Source organism: Osmia bicornis, chromosome 8 (assembly GCF_907164935.1).
Source record: "Osmia bicornis bicornis chromosome 8, iOsmBic2.1, whole genome shotgun sequence".
NCBI lineage: Eukaryota > Metazoa > Arthropoda > Insecta > Hymenoptera > Megachilidae > Osmia > Osmia bicornis.
The window spans coordinates 9,962,608-9,985,168 of record NC_060223.1 but is presented as its reverse complement, the minus strand read 5'-3'; the positions used below and the strand labels follow the sequence as shown (position 1 = coordinate 9,985,168).

Genomic DNA, 22,561 nt, shown 5'->3' with positions numbered 1-22,561 from the left:
ATGCCCGCTTTTATGCAACCTTTCCTCAATTGTTAACAATCAAATACAATAATGAAAAAATAATTTTAAACAATAGAGGATAAAGGATCATAAAATAATTCACATATATGTTTCGAAGTTTAATCAATTATTTGCATATACATATTGATGCCTTCGTCGACTTCAATATGTTAATTATTGTCAGTATCGTAGCTACTTTCGACATAGGATGATTAAAAAGAATTATACGTGTAATGTAAACTTTTATATATTAGTGACAAATGTTCCCAATTCATCATGATATGCTGCAATTATTTCTTTTCCTCGATCTACTTAATAAGAATTTGCTAGACATGTACATCTACAATGCATTAAATCACACGTGGTTACTTATAAATGCAACTATATTCATATGTGTAACATTATCTATAATTTTTTTTTTCTTTTTAGAAATATCTAAAAATGGTGTTTTGCGCAGAGAAGCGAAGTGGATTACACATAATTTTGTACATCGTGTTGTGTTTAAACAATTCATTCCCGTTTCGATGACGACTTTGACGATTGCACTATTTATAATTACAATGACCTAAATTAAAATAATTAAGCTAATCTTAGAAATCTAACGATAAGTTTTTGTATTAAAATTACCGTGATTCTTGTAAATTTAATTGAAACGTTTTTTTAAAAATATTTTTTTTTTCCCCTTATCGTTTAGAATGCATCTCCTTCCTTTTTAAATATTTGACGATGTGCTCGTTCCTTTAAAAACAAAATTCGCTACTACGTAAAAGGAAAATTACACCCTATTACTTATCGATATAAGCACAGATAAGGCGTTCGAATTCTATAAAAATGTAAAGTGGTAATAATCGTACAAAATACATGCAGTTCGATAAATGTGTTTGTTTGAAAATCTTAACGAAGCGTCACTTTCTTGAACAATTACAAATCTTACACGCATTTTTCTTTGTTTCGTCCAAAATTTTATACACATACTTACATCCATTAACAATAGCTCAATGAAATCCTCTCTAGGCCTCTCTATATCTAATCATTTTTGACCGCCATTTACAATTCAAAATATAAACCTATACCTATAACAATATTTATTAGAACAGCGAGGAAAGTTTGAAATTTAATTTTTGATTTACAATGTTTATCTCTTTTTTTTTTGAAATTGTTTCCCTTATATTCTAAAATCCGGGCAATGCAACAAAATGATAAATGAAAATTTGTGACACGATAGGAATCATTGTAGAGAAATTGTAACAAATGGCGATGGATGTAAATGTATTTATAACGAATTTGGAAGACAAGTCAAAGTGTAAAAATCAATTGGAGTAAAACTGAGAAGACAAAGTGATACACGAAGAGTATAGAGAGTAACGAGCCAGTTGTGAGCTATTGTGAGTGATGGTGAGTTTAGAGAATTCTGTGAGACTTATTGTGTGTAAGACGTATCATATAGATGAAATTTTATAGAATAAATCTTATCCGTATCATTTTACTTGAACCCGGCACGTGGGATTTACTTTTTTATTTCAAATCATCCCTAAAAAATTAAATAAAATGCCGAAATTAAAAGTGTGGCTTACGATACTCGGAACAATCTCGGGACTCTACCGGTGATTCGAACCTTAAAGCTTTTTTTAAGGTAGATGTTTATCAGGCCTGCTACTTCCTTGTCGCTACTCAAAATTAGTATTGAACATATTTAATTCTTCAAAACCAGATGCACCACCTTGATCTTGCAGCATCTGTAACATATCTGACAATTCTTGGGGTTGAGTGCCAGGTCCACCTTGAGAAGCATGAGGTGGTTGGGCCTGTGCAGCAACTTGAGGATTCGATTGTCCACCGTCTTGTTGAGGTGCTTGATGTTGCTGACTTTGCCATCCCCACATGCCTGAAGGAACCCAATTATGTTTTGTAAATCGGTATATTAAATTATTAAAAGTTGTACTTACCAGGATTATTAGGTACTGTTGTGACTGCGTGGTACTGGGTAGCTGGTGTCCTAGCACCGCTACTTAATTGAGTATATGTTGGTCCGTTCGGTGACCTCGATGGACTTAATTGATTGTACTGATACCCTTCTGTTACTGGTTGCTAATGTAAGAGAGCGATACCATTGAATAATTTGTCGAGATTTCAATGACAAACTACGCTTACCTGTCTTCCAATGGCCCACGCCTGCTGTACAGGGGTTGGAGAGGTGTTAGCTGGTTTTTGAATTCTACTTAAAACTGAAGAGGATGCGCTTTGCTGTCCGGGCGAGCCATAAGCTATCGGCGATTGCGTCGTCTCGTACCCTTGATAGACATTTTGTGTACTAGACGGCCTAGGTTGTTGAGGACCTGACAGAAATTATATGAAAATGAAAAATTTTTGAACAAATTACTTAAGTTGACAGAATTGATATTTTACCAGCTGTAGCAACAGTTGCCGGGTGCTGCATCATGTGGTGCCCAGAATATAGAGGATCCCTGGCAGGATGTCTTTGAAGAGAATAATCTAAACCAGGTTGTCCATAAGCAGGTACAGCTTCATTTTCTGTCTGACCATCGCTACCAGGATGGAATGACCTTAACAATTTCAGAACGGAGTAGCACAAAGCGAACTAAATAGAATAAAACAATTTATGCGTTCGGTTTAACGATTCATACTTGGCATGTGTGTTCGTGCAGACGATGTATTCAACGTCGTCGTTGAAGGGGTTTAAGAATGCAAATGCGGACGTCCTTAACCACACCCAGTCGCGATTTTTGGCTCGAAATCTGTACATCACAGACACAACTTGTCCTTTCAGCTTCAGCACTGCAAAGGAAGGGTATTCATTAGCAACAATGAAGCCGTGTATCAATGCTTTTCTGTACGGTTCACAAGTGTTTCACCTTGCTCGAAACTTTCTCGCATGTGCGTCAAATCCTCTGGGTGAAAGAATTCGTAGCACGGGTGACCTAAGAGTTCGGAAGGCGTGTACCCTAGAATTCCGCCCACTCTTTGGTCCACGAAGGTAAATTTACCTTCTGCAGAATGACGTGAAATAAATTCTGAAACATCAAGGTGTTCGAAGTTAGGTGTAATCTTGGTGGAAGAATGAATAAGAAATCCTTACCATTATTGCTATTGGAACCTGCTAAATCGCTACTATTTGGTGTGCTAGTGACCTGTAATCGCCCGATCGCAACCAGGCAGTAATGAGCGCTGACGTTATCCTCTGAGACCACACCATCTGGTCCCACTTGAACAATGGCAGGCTCTCTGTCATCTGGCATATAACAAAATTAACAAATCTAGCCTACCTTAAGGTTACGGTAATCTGACTAATTTATTATATTCGAATATAATAACTGTGCACGCGAAGGTTAACTGAAAGCAAAGATGATGATAATCATCGATGAGACTCGGTTCGAGGCGGAAATGCGCGAAAATCATCACGAAACCCTTTTGTTATGCATCGAGGGTCACGATAAAGCATACAAATTCCGCATCAGACAGTCTCGACATAGTTTATCGGTATTCCGATCGTTCTGTCGGCTGTTAGGTCAAGACGATTCCATTCATTCTTATAAACCGATCATACTATCCGTCCTGCTGTACGTCTCCGGCCGGCCTCTTAATTTATAGTACAAACGTCGCTATCCTCGTATTCTACGAAGCCGCCGGTTCGTTCATATTCCTGCTGCACAACCGTCTCCCTCGCTTTAAAATAGAAAGTTGGCGCTACGTCGAGCGGTCGACCCGTTATGTCCACGGATCCCAGACGAAACATTGGAACCCTGCAGCAAACTCACCTTTCGGGGGCCAACTCTTGATATACCCTGTACAATGAACCACGGCGTAATTCTGACCGTCCCTGGCCGGTGGTCCCAACGAGTTTCTCTGTTTCATACGGTGGAGTCCATGGGCAGCAGCCATGTCCCCCGTCGTTTGGAGATTGCCGACCTTCATGCGACAGATGAAGCCTCTTCTCGAGCCCATGCACAGTCTCATCGACGCTGTGAATAAGATTTTACGATCGGTCAGGGTGTCGGAAAGACGTTGAACAAGTTGTTCTTCTACTCACACTGGCCTTCTTTCTTCACGGTCCCCGTCTTCAGGTCCAGCACTCTGCCACCGTTTTGTGGCTCACCGCCGCTCAACTGTTCCCTCACTTTTTCAGTGTCATCCGGATGAACCTGCGAGTACAAGCTGGTGCCGTACCAATCGTTCTGAGTGTAATTCAGAACCGGCGCGACGGAGTCGGACACGTACATGATCCTTCCGGTGTCGCAGTTGACGACGAACAGGAATCCGTCGGCTGCCTCCAGGATAAGGTGTTTCAACTCTTGGTCGGTGAGGAACGATGGTTTGTAGGCGCCGTCCGGGCTCGTGTTTCCGGTACCTAAGACAGGTCAAATCCTACGTTTCAGTTACAAGTAATTGATATTGATTTTTCGGGAGGAGATTTCTTCTTCTTGCGCTTCCGAACGCACGTGTAACGAGGGATACTTTTCGGACGAAACGAACGTTTGTCGATGGATACGTGCGATTACTTTTCTACGTGTGGATCACGGACGTCGTCGATCCTCGAGAATAAAAGACAGAGGAAAATTTAACGGAAAGTGTCAGGTCGAAGAGGAGGACGAAAGAAGAGAGGGAGAAGGAGTAGTCGGGGGTACCAAAAACGAGGACGGGGCAACTCGGCAGCGTAGGTAACTATCGAGGTGCAAGATCGGAATTGCAAAGCGGACAGGATCCCGCGAGCGAGCTGAAGCAGAATGAGATAGGGAGAGAGAAGGAGAGAGAGAGGGTCGCGATGCGATCTTTACCCCGATATACGGAGGAATTCCGGGAAGAGGTACTTTAACGACTTCCAAACAAGATCTATGGAAGACCCCGGGTGACCTTCGTTACCATTACCTTCCACGTAGAGGAACCTCTTCGATGGACATTAATGCTGCAACGATTCCTTTCCTACCCTCCTCTCTAACCTCCGCGCGATAACGATGACTCCCGGCAAACTTGGCACGCTTTTAATCTGGATCTATGTAATACACTATCCTTCCTTACCGACAATATAAATCATAGTTACGATCGAGATTCAACGATACGAGAAATCTCCTTTTCACTCGGGACATCTGCTTTCTCGTACCGATAACAGTCGCTCGGTGGTTCGTTCATCGTTTGATCTACCACTCAATTTTCTACCTATTCAGACATTTATTTTGCTCCCCTAATCAAAAACAACCCCGAACCTTCTCTTCTCTTCTCTTCTCTTCTCTTTCCAGCCATTCTACCGAATGGAATCGTTAATAAAAATGTGGCGGATCGTTTGAGGAAAAATCCCGTGGTCCCACGGGTGCATCGCGTACGAGGGTGGTGCGTGTACGCGGCAAACGAGCCACGACGTATCCCGGAGGTGACAGCCTCTCCTCTCCTTCGGTCAGGTAAGAGACAGAGGAGAGAGCTCTCCGGTTCGAGCAATTTGTATTCAGCGGCCCTCTTGTCGGGAAAGAGGAGAAGTGGCTATAAACAATGCGACGCACCACCAATACTTAGCTGGAATTACGGCACGCACACAGATTCAAAGAGAAGGGGAGACCGATGAGGATGGTTTGAAATGTGTGCGGACACGCAGCGCAACAACAGGGGACCGGGGCTAAAGGGACAGCCGACGTACGGGGCAGCAACTCCACCCATCTTTGCACCGGAAGCATATATCGCGCTTTCTGCATTCGATATGACCAGCCAGCGACGAAACCTTCGGTGAATTACGACCGTTCCGGTACGCGACCGTTACCATCCGCGATGAATTTTCCTCCTCGAAAAGCTTCGCTCTTCGTCATCCCTCGGCTTCTTGCTTCTTCGAGGACGATAGTGAAAAGAGGTGTAGGGATAACTTGGACAGGGTAGGCATTTATCGTTGAATAATTGCAAAGATGGATTTAATAAGTCGATACGTTAATTACCGTGAAAAATATATACGTTTCCAACGTGGCCGTCCGATAAGGCACAAAGTAGTTCAATGCGGAACGTGACGATTAAGCTTCGACGATGTTTAAGTTATCCGGCACGAGCAGCAAAATAACTTTGGCAACGCGATCGCGAAGCTTTGACTCGGCCCGATTGAATTACGCTCGATACAGCTTGATTTTACAGACCGCGACTTATTGATGTATACCGAGGTTGGAAAATATCCGTGATATCACGGTTAGGTAAAAGAGACATAAGGGATGTCGAAATAAGGGACTCACCTCTGAGAGCCCTCATATGGGCCACCGCCATCCTGAGTATCGTCAATTTGTCAGGTTTCCTCGCGAGGGCCGAACACGTGGGTACCATGTCCGAGAGTTCGGTGATGTAGGCGGTCATCTTGTTCCGCCGCCGCCGTTCGATTTCGCAATGATTCTCCCTGCAGTAAGTCGCAAGACAAAGCCAAGGTAATTGCATAGTTCAACGTTTAATCTTTGGTGAAAAATGCGTCTTGGATATTTTAGAAAATTCTCGGCTAATTTTTCAAGCGAGTATTCTTCGGGGAACGATTACGCAGAGGCTGGAATTCTGAAGGATTATCAAAAAGAAAAAGGATAATTTCTTCGGAATTTCGCCGACGGCCGAGCGATTTTTCCATCTGGCGACGTCATTGATAAGGGTTGTTCGTGATCAATGGTGGCCAATAAATTGTGAAACGATGCATCATCGACAAGGGATATCGGGTGAAACCACAATTTCAAGTGGTCCCCTGTTATTACGCTACCAGAGGGTAACTGCCGCTAGTAACGGCGCACGTCTGTTCGGCATCGAGCTGGTAATTGGCGTCGAGCAATCGTAAATTTAATGGCATTTAATTCCTGATAATTTCACGAACGAAACCTCGATCCAGACAACTCACGCGATACTTTGGAAATTACACCAGTGATAATATATGCACGCATCCTTTGCCAACCGAGGATATTATTTCTTAATCATTCGTGAACCCTGACACCGTTCTAATATCTCTTAACCTTTCAATTTTATCCTAATCATCGATCCACCTACTTGATCTTGGATCTTACGGGGTGTTAAATATCAATTATTTTGAAAGTAGAGAATCCTGGTATCCAAGCCAGGAACGAAATGAAAATAAAATAAAGAAGAAAAGGGAAAGACAAGGGTACCGTTTGAAATTGACTTGCAGACTAATATCTTCGCTTGGTGAACACTGACCTCTGCTTAAGTTCCGCGTCCAGGACGTCCACCCCGTCTGAAACATCGCGACCTCGTCCAAGAAAAATCATTCTCCATTTTGTTCCCTGGAGAAAAGTCTTTGGAAGAGTACCGGTGAAAGCGTCGTTAACGTAACGTAATTAGTTTGGAATGTCGCCGACATCAAAGAGTCTCGTAATTACAGTCATACTTCTTGATCAGTGAAATGATCGAGGTCGCAAGGACCGAAACAGAAATTAATTTATTTTGATAATAATCGCGAAGATTCAGAAATGATCCGAAGCGAAGGTAATCGGAAAGGGACTTCAACTTGAACATGCAACATCGAAGATTGCAAAAGGAACAAAAGTCGCTGGATAATTCTGAACCGAAGGTTCCAGCAGACAGGACCTTTCATTTGGTTCGAAGTCGAAGGGAATCGGTAAGGTTCCCCGACGACGTAGGCCGGAGCAGAGGGCCGCTATTTAAAAGAGGCCAGGGCGCTTAAAGCGCAAGTATAAAGCAGGGTATGTACCGTGGAGGACGGTAGAGGAACATGAAGAGAAAGGGGCAGAAGAAGAGGAACGCGATCCAAGGAGCAGGATAGAGAGAACTCCTGGGTCAAGGGTCAGACGTTCCGAAGTTGCCCGCTCGGCTCTGTGGGTCCAGCAAACTATGTACAGGGTGTCCCTACTCAGCAACGATCATCTTTTCCACTTCAGCTTCTTCTCCCCATTATTTTAAGATACTACTCAATTTCATAGAATTCATTTTTCATTAAATTTTCTCGATGCGGAATCCAGGTGGTTTATTAAAATTTTTCAATAGATCCTAAAATGAAGTGTAAAGGATTTGCAAATTCTATTCGGGCTACCGGAAAATGTATAATAAAGAAAATTAATACTCTGTGCCCAGTAATATTTCACGAGCTTACAATTTCATCCAGCAACATTAGAATTACGAAAAAGACCCATCCTCAACGGAGATCCACCCTGTACATCGCAGCCAGCATTACGATGATACAAAGTCGGCACTGAAATACACGTACCGCACACATAAAATCGTTCTAAGGGGGAAAAAACGAGTTCCTCGGCATACATGTACACGCGAGTGAACACGTAGGAAAGGAGATCGCTCGAATCATCATCATCATCATCATCATCGATACGTTCGATATTACCAGAGAATCCTACGAACGACAACGTCCGCGCGTGAATTATGGATTCGTCTAACGATCAAATGGTACCTACTTCCCCCTCCTACCGATAGAAGTTATAGACACCCGGTGGAACAATGAAATGAATTATGAATCGATCGAAGACCGTTTAATGCGATCGTATTCGTTATCAAATATATTCCGAACGCGCAACTGAGTCCGCGGACATATGCTAACCAGCCCACCGTTGTCGACTGATTTATGCCAAATCTTAATATTCTGCATGCTAATCGGACATATCTGCCCGTTTTCCGCTCCCAACGGGATAACAATCTTTCCTATTCTCGATTTTTCAACGAATTTCCGAGTCGCTCGAAGCAGCGAATCGAAATTTATTCAAACACCGTATAAGGTACTCATAAAATAATGGAACGGTGAATACGCGGCCAGTTGACTGCCGTTTAAATCATTTTCAAACGAAGATGTTACCATCCGAGTGAAACGAGTGACCCAGGGGACGATAAATTTTCTCGCGTTGTACATTTACTACCACGCAAGTGCTATCTAACCAGTGATCGTTTCAATGTACCTCGGTGATTTTGACTGACGATGAATCATTGAATTAGTTTCATTACTGGCAACGCAGGGACGGTAGAATAACGAGAAAATTTACCGTTTCTCTTTATTTTGACATAAGATGGTTTTATAATTTCATCGTGCCTGGTAATATCAGGCCTGGCATTACGGATAACGGAAGACTGGAATCTAACGACTGTAACCAGATTGAGAATCATTTCCAGCAACGTATCTTATTCCGCGAGGACAAGGTTGTTCGATGTTGCTTCAAAGCTAACGACTGATTCTGAGGGATGATTCCTCCGATGATGACACTATTCCAGTCGAAAAACAAGACACGGACAGGAGACGTGACAATCTTTGATATCCCCGGTAAGAAGGCGAAGAGAGAAAGGAAGGATCGAATAATCGGCGGGAGGACGAGGATAAGAGGGTTGGCGCGGCTTGCGGCGGCAGCCGGTAATTGCGTTATTAACTTAAAAGCGAGGTACCTCCAGCGTTCGCGACAACGGGGCTCTGTTTTGCGGCTAACAAAACTTTTCCACGAAACCCGCGCCTCCTGCGATCAGCTGATCATTTTCCCGCGCGATTCTCTCGGTTCTGACGGTGATGCCAAGAGAAATTCAGTATCAATCTTCGTATTTGATATCGCGGATGTCAAGTAGCGTATCACGACGCAAGATCGAGATTACATCCCGATGTCTTCGGTATGGAAGGACTTAAAGGACCCGGTACTCGTGCGAGCACGTATAAGTGGCTGATGTTCCCACGCTGGAGCAGCCTGCAGGGCTTCCCATTCCGCTATCGACTCACATTGCCGGCTATATCATGTAGGTATGTATGTATCTTCGTACTTGGCCGGGCATGTACAGGGTGTACCGGTGGAACATATTGGGCCAGGATTTCGTGAGACGAATTAACAATGACGTCTCGACGGCTATCAGGAAAGAAGACTGACTCCTGATCACGAAGAAATGTGGAAAGTGCCGGCTTAGAGAATGATCGAGATTCCTTCTGAGATTCCTTGGAAATGTTTAATTAATCCTTCGAATTAAGGATTCTTATCCTTTTCAAATAAAAAGACGCATTTTTCTTCAGAAAAGAAAAACGGATGTTTAACCCGTTCACTGACCTCTTTCATTTATTGTAAGAAAACATGCACGTCGAGCCTGACACTCACCTCGCAAATCTTTCTTTGTCCTGTACATTCTCGTCCTCCAGCCTTCTATATTTACACCCGTTAGGATCATCCTCGTCGGATCTGCAAACATACAAACATTTATGATCATTTAGAATCCAACTTTTACAACTCCTCACCCTGCTTTTGTAAAATTTTGTAAAATTCATTTATGTAGACTAATGGGACTTGTCCGGTCTATTAAAATTAAAATTAAGATGACTAGTGTAACATTCGTTCCACCTTCGATGAAATCCTTGCTTAACGAAGTCGGAAGCGAATCAACCATTCAACGACCTAGAATCAAAGAGAAAAACACGAGTGTTCGCCACGTGGCAATGATATCGAGCCTGAAACGAGCGTTGTCTCCAAAAGATTCGTTGCGCAAAAGGCAGCAGAAGCGAAAAAATTCTTGCTTTCCGACCTTCGTTCGCCGAAGAACGTTCGACGAAACTCGTAAAAGAAGGTGCCATCTGGCCGATTCGACCGATACGATATTCTAAGAACGTAGCGTATAAATGTCGCGTCGATACGCCGGGTGTAATCACTTCCGGATTACCAAACGCGACTACCGGCCTTACAAAATTGGCCGTCGCTCTATCCAACTTCCCCAAATCTGGAGCGTCGTGTAACAGTTAGCCAAGATAGACGGCTGTCTCATGCAATATTCACGTTCTGTTCTCTGGAAATCGAATCACCATCACCATCGACGAGAAATCGCGTTGGATTCAAAATCGCTTTTTAGCGAAATCAACATTGAAAAATTGTCTCCGTTCCTTCCCGTGTAAAGAATGTTTCTAACATTCTTCAGCTTATTTACATGTCAAATTCCGATCGAATTCCTCAACTTCTAGCCGCGTTCTTTTCTCGTAACTAGATAGTTTGAAACGTCCGCACGTTTCAAAGTAACTGTCATGTGCTAAAAAATTTAGGTGTGTCCGGCACCAATCAACAGCGAGGACACACATTGTAGCAGAAGTAAGAGTCGCTGAAGTTATCAGAAAAAAATTGAATTTCACTCGAAAGAGATTGGTTATGGGGTGACCTAATGGAAATCCATGGGCCGATCGTCAGTCAAGTCTATTACAAGGCGCTCGGCTGATGTACGCTTCTGACCCTGAGCGAAAAACTGAGATCCCCTTCTTCCCCAATCCCCCGTTTCTCCTTCCTCTCCTGTTTTTCTCTTTCTTTGCTCTGGTGAACGCCACGAAGAGCTACAGCCAGCATCTACTCCCTCCTGCCTCTAACGCCAGGGCCTCGTGGGTCCCCAGAAGACGAAGAGGTGGGGGTGGTGTAGGGCCCGCAGCCAGTGTATCCGGGTACACCGAGAAGGCTCCATATTCCTACTCCCCTCCCCTCCCTTCCTACCACGGAATCTCCCTGGAACCTTCTTTTTCTGGTCTCCTTTTTGCTCCCAGCAGCCGAGGTCCCTGGCTCGACTCCGACGAGACGAAGAGAGCCGATAGGGCCCGCAGACTTATGGAGTACATAATGATGCGCCCTGCGGTATTATGTCGACTTAACAGATACGTATGCATGCTTGGTAAGCAGAAAACGCGATGTCCCCTCGAGAAGCTGGGACCTTTCCGGGCCACCGTACGAGCCGGTCGCTTTGAGTAACTGACACGATATGGACGGAATTGCTTTTTCGTGGATCCCCATTCAAAACTTGCCGCCGACGTATCGCGAACGATATTTCAGAAGTTTTCACCTACGGAACCTTCTATTCTATTGTTGGTTCATATCTGATTTCTAACATCGATAAGCTTCTCGAACAAGTTCGACGCGACATTTTGGATACCGATCGTAACACGGTGAAAGTGTCTAGCGATTCCAGAGGGTCGCGGCGCACGTGTAGATTTTACAGTCAGATCAGAAATCTCCGCGTTTCTTGTATCGCGGTGCACTCGATAATTTGTAGCCGCAAACGCCGTGGGAATGGAGAACTAGAGGATTCAGATTTTTATCTCCTCTATTCAGAGATAGTAAATCATCGGAAGCGGTTGAACGCGGTAGAGATCCTCGGTGTCTCGAAGCGACGCGAATTACCCGATCGCGGTGCTAACACCCACCCTTCTCCATTTCTAGAATTCATTTTCTATTCCTAACGCTGACGTTGATACGATGATTGATTCTCAACGACGGTGAATCAATGAGCGAGGAAAATCTAATTACGTATATCAAATTGCGTTGTTCAATCGCAACATGAAATTGTATGCAAATCATTACTTCCTTCGTGACTGGGTTCCACTATCGGATTTCGATTTTTTTTCTACTTCTTCCTTCCACTACACCGTTGACGATCTTCTTCTTCTTCTTCTTCTTATCAATGAAATTTTTCTTTCAATTAATTAATTTGACAGATGGAAAATGAAGAGACGTTTCGAGAGGAAACGTTAAGTTCCTTAACGAGCTTGCTAACACGCGAATCCCGATACCGGCAGCGAACGGCAAAAACAACAAATAGCTTCGTTAATCTGGCAACAGCACGTTCTCTCATCGACCATTATCCTGCGTATAAGGATCGTAATAATGTCTTGATAACCCTTTCTTAGCGCGGCCAGTATCGTCGGCCAGGTTTCTTCTAATGCTATCTTCCCCTCCCTCGTTAATGAGATGCGGCGTTACATACGCTGTAATCAATCTTAACATGCTGCGAATAGCAATGATCGCGCTGCTGGATACTTTGTCCAACCAGCCGACAATTTTCTCCCGGATTAAACGTTCAATCATTCACCCTCCGGGATTGATTAATTAAACCGACGCTGCTCGACGAGCGACGTTAAAGGATCGTTCGTTTTCCGATATTTAGACATCGTAAAATTTGAAAATCAAAATTTTCTTTTTAGAGGATCTCAATTTTATATTTCAATTTGAAAAAAAAATAAAAATAAATTTCACGATGGTGTAACCCGTTAAGGGGTTGAAAGGGAAAAACTGCCATCGGTTCGTATCGATGAAACGCGGGTGGAAGAGTATAAAGGCAGGGACAGTAAAGGCGATCGTGAGTCGCGGAAAAATCGTAGCAAGCAACGAACAGGGGTCGGTAGGAGCGATCGAGGAGGCGGTGACCAATAAGGTCGGAGGAGAACGGATAAGAGTTCCGGACTTGGAGAACGATGGACCGCCTCCTGGGCCCGTTCCTTGGGCCCGCCAATAGCTTCGCTCTTTCCTTTTAATATGCGAACACTCACCGCCGACATTACCGCTTCTCCTAATGAAAAAAACTCGCACACTAACGTGGCTAAGTGTTAGATCACTGGCCCGAGAGCTACCTCGTGGACACCGTTCCTCTTCGTCTCTGTCCCTTCTTCTTCTCCTCCTACTTTTTCTTCTTCTTCTTCTTCTTCTTCTTCATCGTTCAACGACGCCTTCCTGGCGTGCTTGGCAATCGACAGCTCTCCTTCGGGCTACGGCTACCTCGTAATACGCGCCCAGGGTGCTAAAGTTAAGGGTTAATCGAAGGGTCCCAGAAAATCGAGCCTTCATCGTTCTAACTACCTCGGGACGTTATTCGAATTCAAATAAAAGGCTATTAGTATCAACCCTTATGATTCTTCCCGTCGATGGACCCTTGCTACCTGTTGCTCCGTGCAATCGAAAAACACCCCATCCCCCGTGATCGACCCGTCCCATTCTTTTCACCCCCTTTTCACTTACAGAGAGACGTAATTTCCTCGGGAACGTGGAAATAGATTTGTACACAGGCTTTCGGTTCGTTAACCGTGAAATTAGTCGAGGAACAATGGCCGACGGAAAGGTGAATTTTCATCGAAAATCCACAGGTGAATCGCGACAAAAGACACAACGATCGGTCGATTCTCGATCGTTTCACGGTAGAATGGAAGCGACGAGGAACTGGAGCATTCTCACGGCTGAGGAAACCCTTATTGTTTCGGGCGTGTGCAGGATTCGCCTCGAGCGGAAAGTCACGCCAGCGAAAAGGAAACAAGAAATCTGGTTAATTGCCAACAGTCATGTTCGTACACCGTGTAACAGCTCGTTGTCTCTTTCGTTCAACGCTTCGTTTTGAATGGCACGCTTCTTTATTAAGTAAGAGGCGTTACGTTCGTTACGAAGGTTAATAAAAAAGCAAATTTCATCCCTCCGTTAAAGGAGAGAAGGAAGGGTTGCAACGACGAGAGCCGGCGTTGCGTCTAATGCTGTCGAGCTTAACGCGGTGTGCTCGACCACGTGCATCGAACGTGCTATCGCCAAACAAAACCCGGTGCTCGCAGAATTCGTCACGTAGCAGAGATTTGTGGCCGTTCGCGAATTCACGCAGCCGATTACCAGATCATTACCGTTACGTAATGTCCCGGCCATAGGGAATTCTTCGACCAGCCTCGCCATTTTCGGACGATCAACTCGCGCGCGATCGATCTTCCAGTTTCCACGGGAATATCACGAAACCTCTGTCTATCCGTTTCATGAATGAAATTCTACTCGGCCAGATACCAGGACGAATTAAACCAGGTGAATCAAATTGCCACCGCGAAGCCTGTTTATTTTTATTCAATTTCTACAAAGTAACATTTTTCGTTCCGCACGCTGCAGTTGTATATCGTACGAAATGCATTTTAAAAGCTAATTCATAATTCATGTAAAAAAGTGCATTAATATAATACGAAGTACCGTTAAAATTGACCGAATAATTTATCATAATATTTTCATCTTATCTACGAATTATTCTTTTTCTTTCACTCGAAAACTTGGTTTCATTGGAAAAATGAAATTGCAACATTGTTCTAGCAACAAGTTCATTGAACCGGATGAACAGACGACGAGAAAAGTGTGTTTCGAGACTGAATCAGTCGCGCATATTATTTTCGTTTATAATTAAGAGCTTATTAGTAACGCTCGCTAAACGCATCGCATAATGCATATTTATGTCATACAGCATCGACGAGCATTACCGCGAGTTCGTTGCAGAAAGCAGCGTGTAAGAAACATTTAACACGTTCATTACCGCAAATTATTACCAAGAGAAATAGTTTTAACTCTAAGGCTTAACTCTATTCCAAATTTCTCTTTCTTTTCTCTTTTTACAACCCTTTCGGCGATGCTGATTTCTGGATAACGTGTTAATTAAAGGGCTCGTTAGATCAGCGACGAAAAACCGAGGCAGAAGTCCGAGGGAAATCGAATCGATCTTATTATCGCGTTTCATCGCCAACAAAACATAGGGATTCTTCTGGTAAAAAGCAGCAAACTAGGAGTTCGTTATATCCTCAAGGTTGAGAGATTCGTTCGTGCCTTGGGGAACCGTAAGAATGTCCTCTGCAAGAGTTGACGAAGAAGAGGACGAAGAAGGAGTCGATGAAGCGTGACTCGGTCGGATTCGACGAAAGTGAGAATAAACCGGCGAAGATAATAGGCTGACAAAAGAAACAGAAGCAAGGGTGGGGAATGAAAAAAAAAAAAAAAACTCCCTTTCACGGCTATACCACCGGCAACGGTTGCCCTTTCGATAGATCGAGTTTTTACGCGATCGTAGAAATGCCAGTCCGCGCTCACCTCGACCATTTCGAGGAGCCATTTTCGCGGACAAAGAATTTTTACGCTCCGAAACGTGGCCCGTTTTGTCGCGAGAAATCAATCGTTTATTTTTACTTTTTTTCAACCCGAAACTCCAAAAGGACCCCCTTCGATATGGTATCCTCGAATGAAAATCAAGATTTCTTTGTATCTTTTAATTTTGCGAAATAATCGTTCGAAAGATTGAGAAATAAACAACAGATAATTTCGTCGAGAAAACGTGTCCTTAAAAACGTTTAAGTTTATGGTAAGATGAAAACATCGAAACGTTTGTTTACCCAAAACTCTTTTACATGCTGCGTTTGTGTAAAGAACGAGCATACAGAATTTCTCTACGTATAACAACAAAAAGAAATGTCGCTTTGTTTTCCTTCAGAAACATTTATTTATTACTCGGCCTTTTCGTCCGTGTCGTAACTCGGCATTTCATTCGTTGCCAGGGAATTAGACCGCGTACGATTTTATATGAAGAAAAATTGAAAAAAAAAAGAAAGTATTTAGAAATAAAAATGAAAAGCAAACGTCTTCTCTCTTTTCAACTGCGAATTTTCTTCGCCTGTAAATTAATCATTTAATAAGAACGATGACTAACGATGACATCGAACGTGTCGATTGAAAAACAGTCACGCAATAAACATTAAAATCCCTCTCTGGCATCTTCCGAAGGCGAAGTATGAGGAAGTCGTATATTCGTTTTTCAGTCCTTTTGTATATATAATGAGGCCCGTTTGACGTTACGCAAGACATTGTACAATAATGAAGCAATTTACTTCCGCCAAAACGTGACATTATTTATAATCCGTTTCGTCGACGTGTTTTGTATTTCAGAGGAAAAAAAAAATGTTGCCGATCTTGTAATAACAGCTCCCCACGAGTAACAAGTCATTCCGAACATTCTAATACGAATTCGATCTACAGAAAACACCTTTCTAAATGGTGCCCAGCTTTTTTCCATTATTGAAGACAAACAGGGGGTGTAATGGATGACTTCTTAAAAAATCATTAGTGCAGGCATTAAAGTCTCCTGTACTTTGAGGAATTTTCAGAAGAAATTTATCTAAGATGAGAGAGTGCAAGGGTTAATGAATTAATTTCTTCTCTGGAAATTTAATTAAACAATCTTCTCTAAAATTACGGAGAAGATTTTTAGAAAAAATGACTTGTTATCTCTGATACAACAAAAGGAAGCGATTAAAAGTCTACAGAAGCCTTTGTAACAAAACAATATGTTAGAGTTGTTGAATTCGCTATCAAGTTGCCGTTTACGTCGAAGCTGGTAGCGGTAAAACAGTTTTACGATAGTTCACGTAGTTTTTACGAGAGTTTCGCCGATAATCGGACTATCTTGATTCAAGGGTAGCAGAGTTCTTTAGTTTCGCGACCAATCGCTGTCCGCAGCCTATTCTACGACGAATTGTTATTAACGATACCGTGAAATCTTTTTGTCGAGCTGATAACGGGTCTACGTGATAGATTTCATGAAGAACTCGACGATTCTACCTCGTCATTGACTAGTATCAAAGTTCGCTTCACCAATCGAGACCTTCTTTTGGAGAAACAGATTTCTCCCCATTTTTTATTATTATTTTTTATCGAACTTACTCTGTGACGCACAACAGCTACTCTTATCACTGATTACTCTCATTTCTCTCTTCCACTTACTTCATTTTTATGCCTCCGCCAATCGTTCGATCGGTGTTAATATCCGTGTATATCATTTAATCCAGTTTCGAGAGATTCTCGAGATAATTTTGATAATTCGAATACGGTTAATTGGTTAATACGTTGAATTACGAAGAATTTCTTTCTACGCTTACAGTGGAAATTATTTTTCTCCTTCGTAGATAAATATTGTTTACTGGAATTTGAAACGAATTCCAAGATAAATTGATAATTTTTCGCAGAAAATCGCCAGTCGAACGAGTGAATCAGAAATGAAAAATGGCGAAGAGTTTCGTACGTGATTCACGTGTACGTTGTAACACAACGCGAGCATAATCATCTATACTTTGTTAGAAGAATTCTGATAGTTTTGCTTTGACTCTGGTTCGAAAGGCTGTTCTTTCCTAAAAGGAAACCAGCCACGGACTTTGTTCATTCTTAACGACGTATCTTTTCTTATCAGAGACCAACGAGCTACACCAAAGCAGCTTCATAAGCATATAGGTCAAGAATTCACTTGGCCATCTTCTTGCGCTAATTATAACTATTCGATATCGATTACACGGACCAAAAAAAAATCAAGCAGCCTTTTATTTTTTCTTTACAATACAGCTCTCCTTAGAAGCCTCAATTCACAAGAAAAAATACCAACACTCTTCCAATGCCCACAAATCTTGTCAACCTATCCAAAAATCTATCTTTTCATATACCGTTAACCCTCCTCCCTTTTACCTACTTTCGAGTCACCAGCATTGGCGTCACTAAACAGGGCCCAGAGTGGGCCTGACCCCCTCCCAAAATACAAACTGGTTCCCCTCTCAAAAAAAATTATTGGAATAAAACTCTACTCGCCCATAAGTATGCAATGATCGTTTCGTAGCTATCATAGAGAAAGGGTTGAACATTGAAACCAAAGAACTTAATCCATATAAGATAAAAATTTTAGTTACGCCAATGGTCGACAGGTCAAGAAACCCCTGTTGGTGAACAGACTCTTAAAAAAAAGAGAAAAACAGGATGATTTACCTCCGTCTTTTGGATTGTTGCGCGTCCGTGTGGGTCGGCTGCATATGATGGGGCGATAGGTTGGGCCCGTAAGACAGAAGCTGACTTCCGGCGGACGGGCAGCTCGGCGGTGGTGGCGGAGGGGGTGGTGGAGCCAATTGATAGCCCACCGAGGCTGCGGAGGGTATGTAATGGGAAGGGCCCGCTCCCGGGCCCAAACCGACCCCATACCCTCCGCTACCTGAACCACCCCCGTACATGCCGCTACCCCCGGGGTACTCTATTTTGACGACGGTTCTATCACCCCTTAAACCTCGAATTCTCACTACCGACACCCTTTGAAACCGATAGTCGATCTTACTACAGAATATTATCTCCTCATCTTTCGCTTCGAGTTGTGTTCTTCTTTTTAATTTTCTTTGTAGTTTCACTGAAACGTTCGCACAGGTCGATGATAATCACAGGAAAACTCCTGATTCCATGATTGTACTCGGCGTTCAGGAAAATTGTCGATACCATAGCATCTTGTTGCGTTGTTAAGATACAACTTTTCCAGATTATTCGACGGAAGAACTAGTCCCAGTGTTTCATAGTTCCTTCACACGGGATTCGAAGATTCTTACTCCAATCCTCGAACCGTTCGTTCACCTTCCCTCGGGTTATCTCGTCATCTTGTTACCGAGGTTCGCGGAAAGATCTATGCCCGACGAATCTTTGATACTTTACACCCCGTTCACAACGACACCGCGTTATCTGCCAGATATTCCAGCCCCGTTGCTCGTAGATATGCCCGGCTATTTTTCCACGATCCAACTGATGTTTATGGATCACGCCGCAGGAATTATTCGCGCGCTTTTACTTTCTGAAAACGTTGAAAAAGAAATGAAATTTTCCTCTTCTACCTTCCACACGGGTTACATCTTTCTTCGCGTTTCCTTCGCGACAGTGGACAACACGGTTTAAGGAGGCACGCTGGTAGAAACGTTTCGCGAATGTTCAGAATTCCATTCTCGATGTTGGCTCAAGTTTTGCGCGGAATGGACGACGATCGGATCGCATTGTCGGCGCTTTCGGTGCCGTTTTGGAAAGTATACACGATGGATCGCTTTCACGCGGCGAACCGTCCTAATAAGACCCGACTAATCTAAACGATCGCCCCCTCAATGACACCCATTATTTCAGTCGTAGTTTCACCTACGAGCACCGACGCTTGCCTCCATTACGAGCAAACGGAACTTGCTTCATACATCGCTCGTGTAAATTCGGCTTTGATTTACAATAAAGCCACGGTTTCTCTTGTTCTGGCTGTTCTTTTGGAAAATTCCTGGTTCCCGCTGTTCCAGTGATTTTTCGGTTACATTTCCAAATGAAACGTGGGTCAAGGTTCGCTTCGGTAACCGAAGTTCAACTTTATACTTTCACGATCAACCGAAGACTGTCTTAAATTCCAGAAAGCAACACTTCCACTACAGTTCCACTAGAAATTCCATCGATCTTCCCGCCGTGAACCAAATTTCATTCATCGGAAACAATTATTCAACTTCACACTTTCACAAGCTACGAATAAATGAAAAATCCTAAGTTTTCCTTCGATCGATGAATCGAGTTTCACATTTTCGCGATGGAAAATCGTTGTTCCTTGGAATTGGCGAAATCAACGGATGGAAAGGTGCAACGACACCACGTGCGAGGAACAACACAAGGAAAGCCGATAGAACGGATCGAAGATCGATAAAATTGGCGATTCTGTGGCGAAACGAAAGGAAAGAACACGGAAGCACGTTCATCGGACGGGATGGGTCGCCGACTAGTCACCACCCACAACTCGCCAGTGACTGATTCCACCATAGCCGCATAATGTGCCGCTGTGCTATACCCCGCTAAGGACTATCACTTCTCCCACCAAGTGGAGCCCGGAGAACACAGCCACCGTGTAAAGCATGACTTTTAACCGGGATGCATCGTCCTCGTTCCGTGCAAGCAAACAGGACCACGAGGACGATACCGATGCTACGATCCTGTGGACGGGTTCGCCAACCTGGTCCACGGGGAAACCGTACAGGAAGATTTCTTTTCGACCTTCTTTTTGATCTTTAATTCTGAGATCTTCTTCAAGTTCTCCAAGATCAACAAAAAATTATACGAAGTAATAATTCCCCGCTAATGAAGCTAGATTAAAGTTTACCTTATCTATTAGGCAGACGATGAAACGAATTATCGAAACAAATGGAGAGAAGCTAACGAGAGTAACCGAAGGAAGTGACTTATTACAATGAATCATTGTTGCAGCTGCTCTATTAAATAATGCATATTTTATATAACTGATGTTTATGTAACGTACAACTTTTCTTATCATCAATTTCATTTTCAGTATATAATAAAATAATTCAGTTTATTGTAATTCGCGATCCTTAGATGAATGGTACGAGGACAAATAAAATTGAAATATCATGCTCAACTTACCTTTAACAAGTTCGTCCTGTATATTTCTAAACTATGGTAGTTAATTAGGTAATTAACGCCGAAGGTAAAAGTATACGACGCTTGCGATAACAAAATATTTCTTTCTAAAGAAAATTTGAAATATCCCCTCTTTCATATTTTAATATTAATTTCATATTCTATGCTATTAATTTTCTTATGGAATTCAAGCAATATTAATTTTCAAATATTTTACATAAATATTATATTCAGTATTTATTAATTCCTTTACAATTAGGAGCACCTGCTTCTCTAATGTATACTTTTATGCATTAAAATGTATGTATATCATATCATAAATATACGTATGCTTTGTGATATGATAAATACACACACAATTACAATACAACAAAGCTAAATAATTCTAATATTTTATTTTGTAACTTACCCAACATGTGACATCCCAGCACTACGCTTCTGCGTCATTTTACTTGGGTCACTCCCTGCAACAACTACAAATAGTAAAACTTGTGGCACCCAACATCAGTATCACAAAAACAACTTCAATATTTTTGCATAAGCTCTTGCAATTAACACAATTACTTATATTAATGAAAATAAAGTAAGTTAAATGCGATACTAAGTATTAACTAGAACACAAAGCTTTTAAATGTAATTTCAATACTATTCAAAAGAAATATCACTGTATACTTCTGTGATCATTCTTTGATATTCTAACAGTAATATTAATATGCATTACACGATGGGAAGGTTTATAAACATTCTCTTTTACATACACACACAACTTTCAGAAATTGAAAATCATGCGTGGCTTAGAATCATTACATAAAATGGAAAAATTGCTTTTCATACTGTACAGTAGCATCACGTCTACAATTTAAGCCAGAAAATTATGAAACGATCATTGAAGTGAAGGAAGGAAAATAACTGTTTCAAAAATTCATTCGTCTAATGTTCGTGTGAATATTAATTGGCTATAATGAGAAAACGCTTTCAATGTCAAATAACAGAGTTACTCACCTGGTATGGAATGGGCGATCGTGGATACAGTGAACATTTCACGCGAACAATTCGCGGCTAATGCACCTCATCAACATCAAAACTGGGTGTTTACACTCAGCAGTCGCGCCATTTTGAAATTTTACTCGGAATTTTATTTTTCCTCGAGCCTTCGAACACGAGTCGAAATTACCTCGATCGCAGCGCGATCTGTTAGATGACTCTCTGAAACGCTTCACCCAGAAATATATAGAAATACACGTATACAGACACGTGTTTTTCTTTTTCATCTACATATCAGACTTTCAAACTTAAAAACACATTATCCTTTCGCAGTAAAATTCAATATGTTTTAAAGTATAACTTATTCTTTACTGAACTAAAAAGAATGGACGTCATGTTTGCAATGTGTCCTTACACGCGAATGACTTACTACCATTCAGAGGTAGTGCTTGTTACGAAAGCGGCAATTAAGTTTATTAATAATTATCAATAATAAGTAAGATAACTGAAACCGTAATTAATTGGGAAATATCTTTTTAATCGTTAATTGCTAAAAGATTACACAATTAAAATGGTACTAGTGGTGCCACCTACAAATATTTTTATTACATCATTGAATACGAAGTTAATACGTAGTACTGAAAGTTGACTTGAAAGTTTTTTACGATAATTGCCATTTTTGTGTATTTACATTAGAAGAAGAAAACAGATTAATTGATTATAAACAAATATAGCTGTATATTATACACCTCGTTTCTTTGAAAAGTTGTCATTTAATCTATTTGATTGTGACAATGGATAAGTAAGGATTCTTGACTTACATTGAATGTTTTGACTATGTAGTGTGAGAAATA

The 22,561-nt window shown here is 42.1% G+C and overlaps 1 protein-coding gene across 7 annotated transcripts; it reads right to left on the bottom strand.

The window, feature by feature from the left end:
- Nucleotides 1-106: 106 nt before the first annotated feature.
- On the bottom strand, nucleotides 107-22,258 carry LOC114879931 (aryl hydrocarbon receptor nuclear translocator homolog). 7 transcript variants are annotated; one of them, XM_029195356.2, is made up of 13 exons: nucleotides 21,726-22,258; nucleotides 21,133-21,196; nucleotides 10,062-10,142; nucleotides 6,219-6,379; nucleotides 4,049-4,366; nucleotides 3,777-3,980; nucleotides 3,098-3,250; nucleotides 2,874-3,032; nucleotides 2,646-2,796; nucleotides 2,407-2,564; nucleotides 2,152-2,336; nucleotides 1,947-2,088; nucleotides 107-1,885 (listed from the first exon to the last, which is right to left on the bottom strand). In XM_029195356.2, exons 1-13 carry the CDS (start codon nucleotides 21,760-21,762, stop codon nucleotides 1,668-1,670), a joined length of 2,031 nt encoding a protein of 676 aa, XP_029051189.1. In that variant the 5' UTR covers nucleotides 21,763-22,258; the 3' UTR covers nucleotides 107-1,667. The 7 variants fall into 7 exon arrangements, with proteins under 7 accessions (XP_029051189.1, XP_029051191.1, XP_029051193.1 ...); XM_029195358.2 differs by having other exon boundaries at nucleotides 21,133-21,187; XM_029195360.2 differs by lacking the exon at nucleotides 6,219-6,379 and having other exon boundaries at nucleotides 21,133-21,187; nucleotides 21,726-21,760.
- Nucleotides 22,259-22,561: the final 303 nt, after the last annotated feature.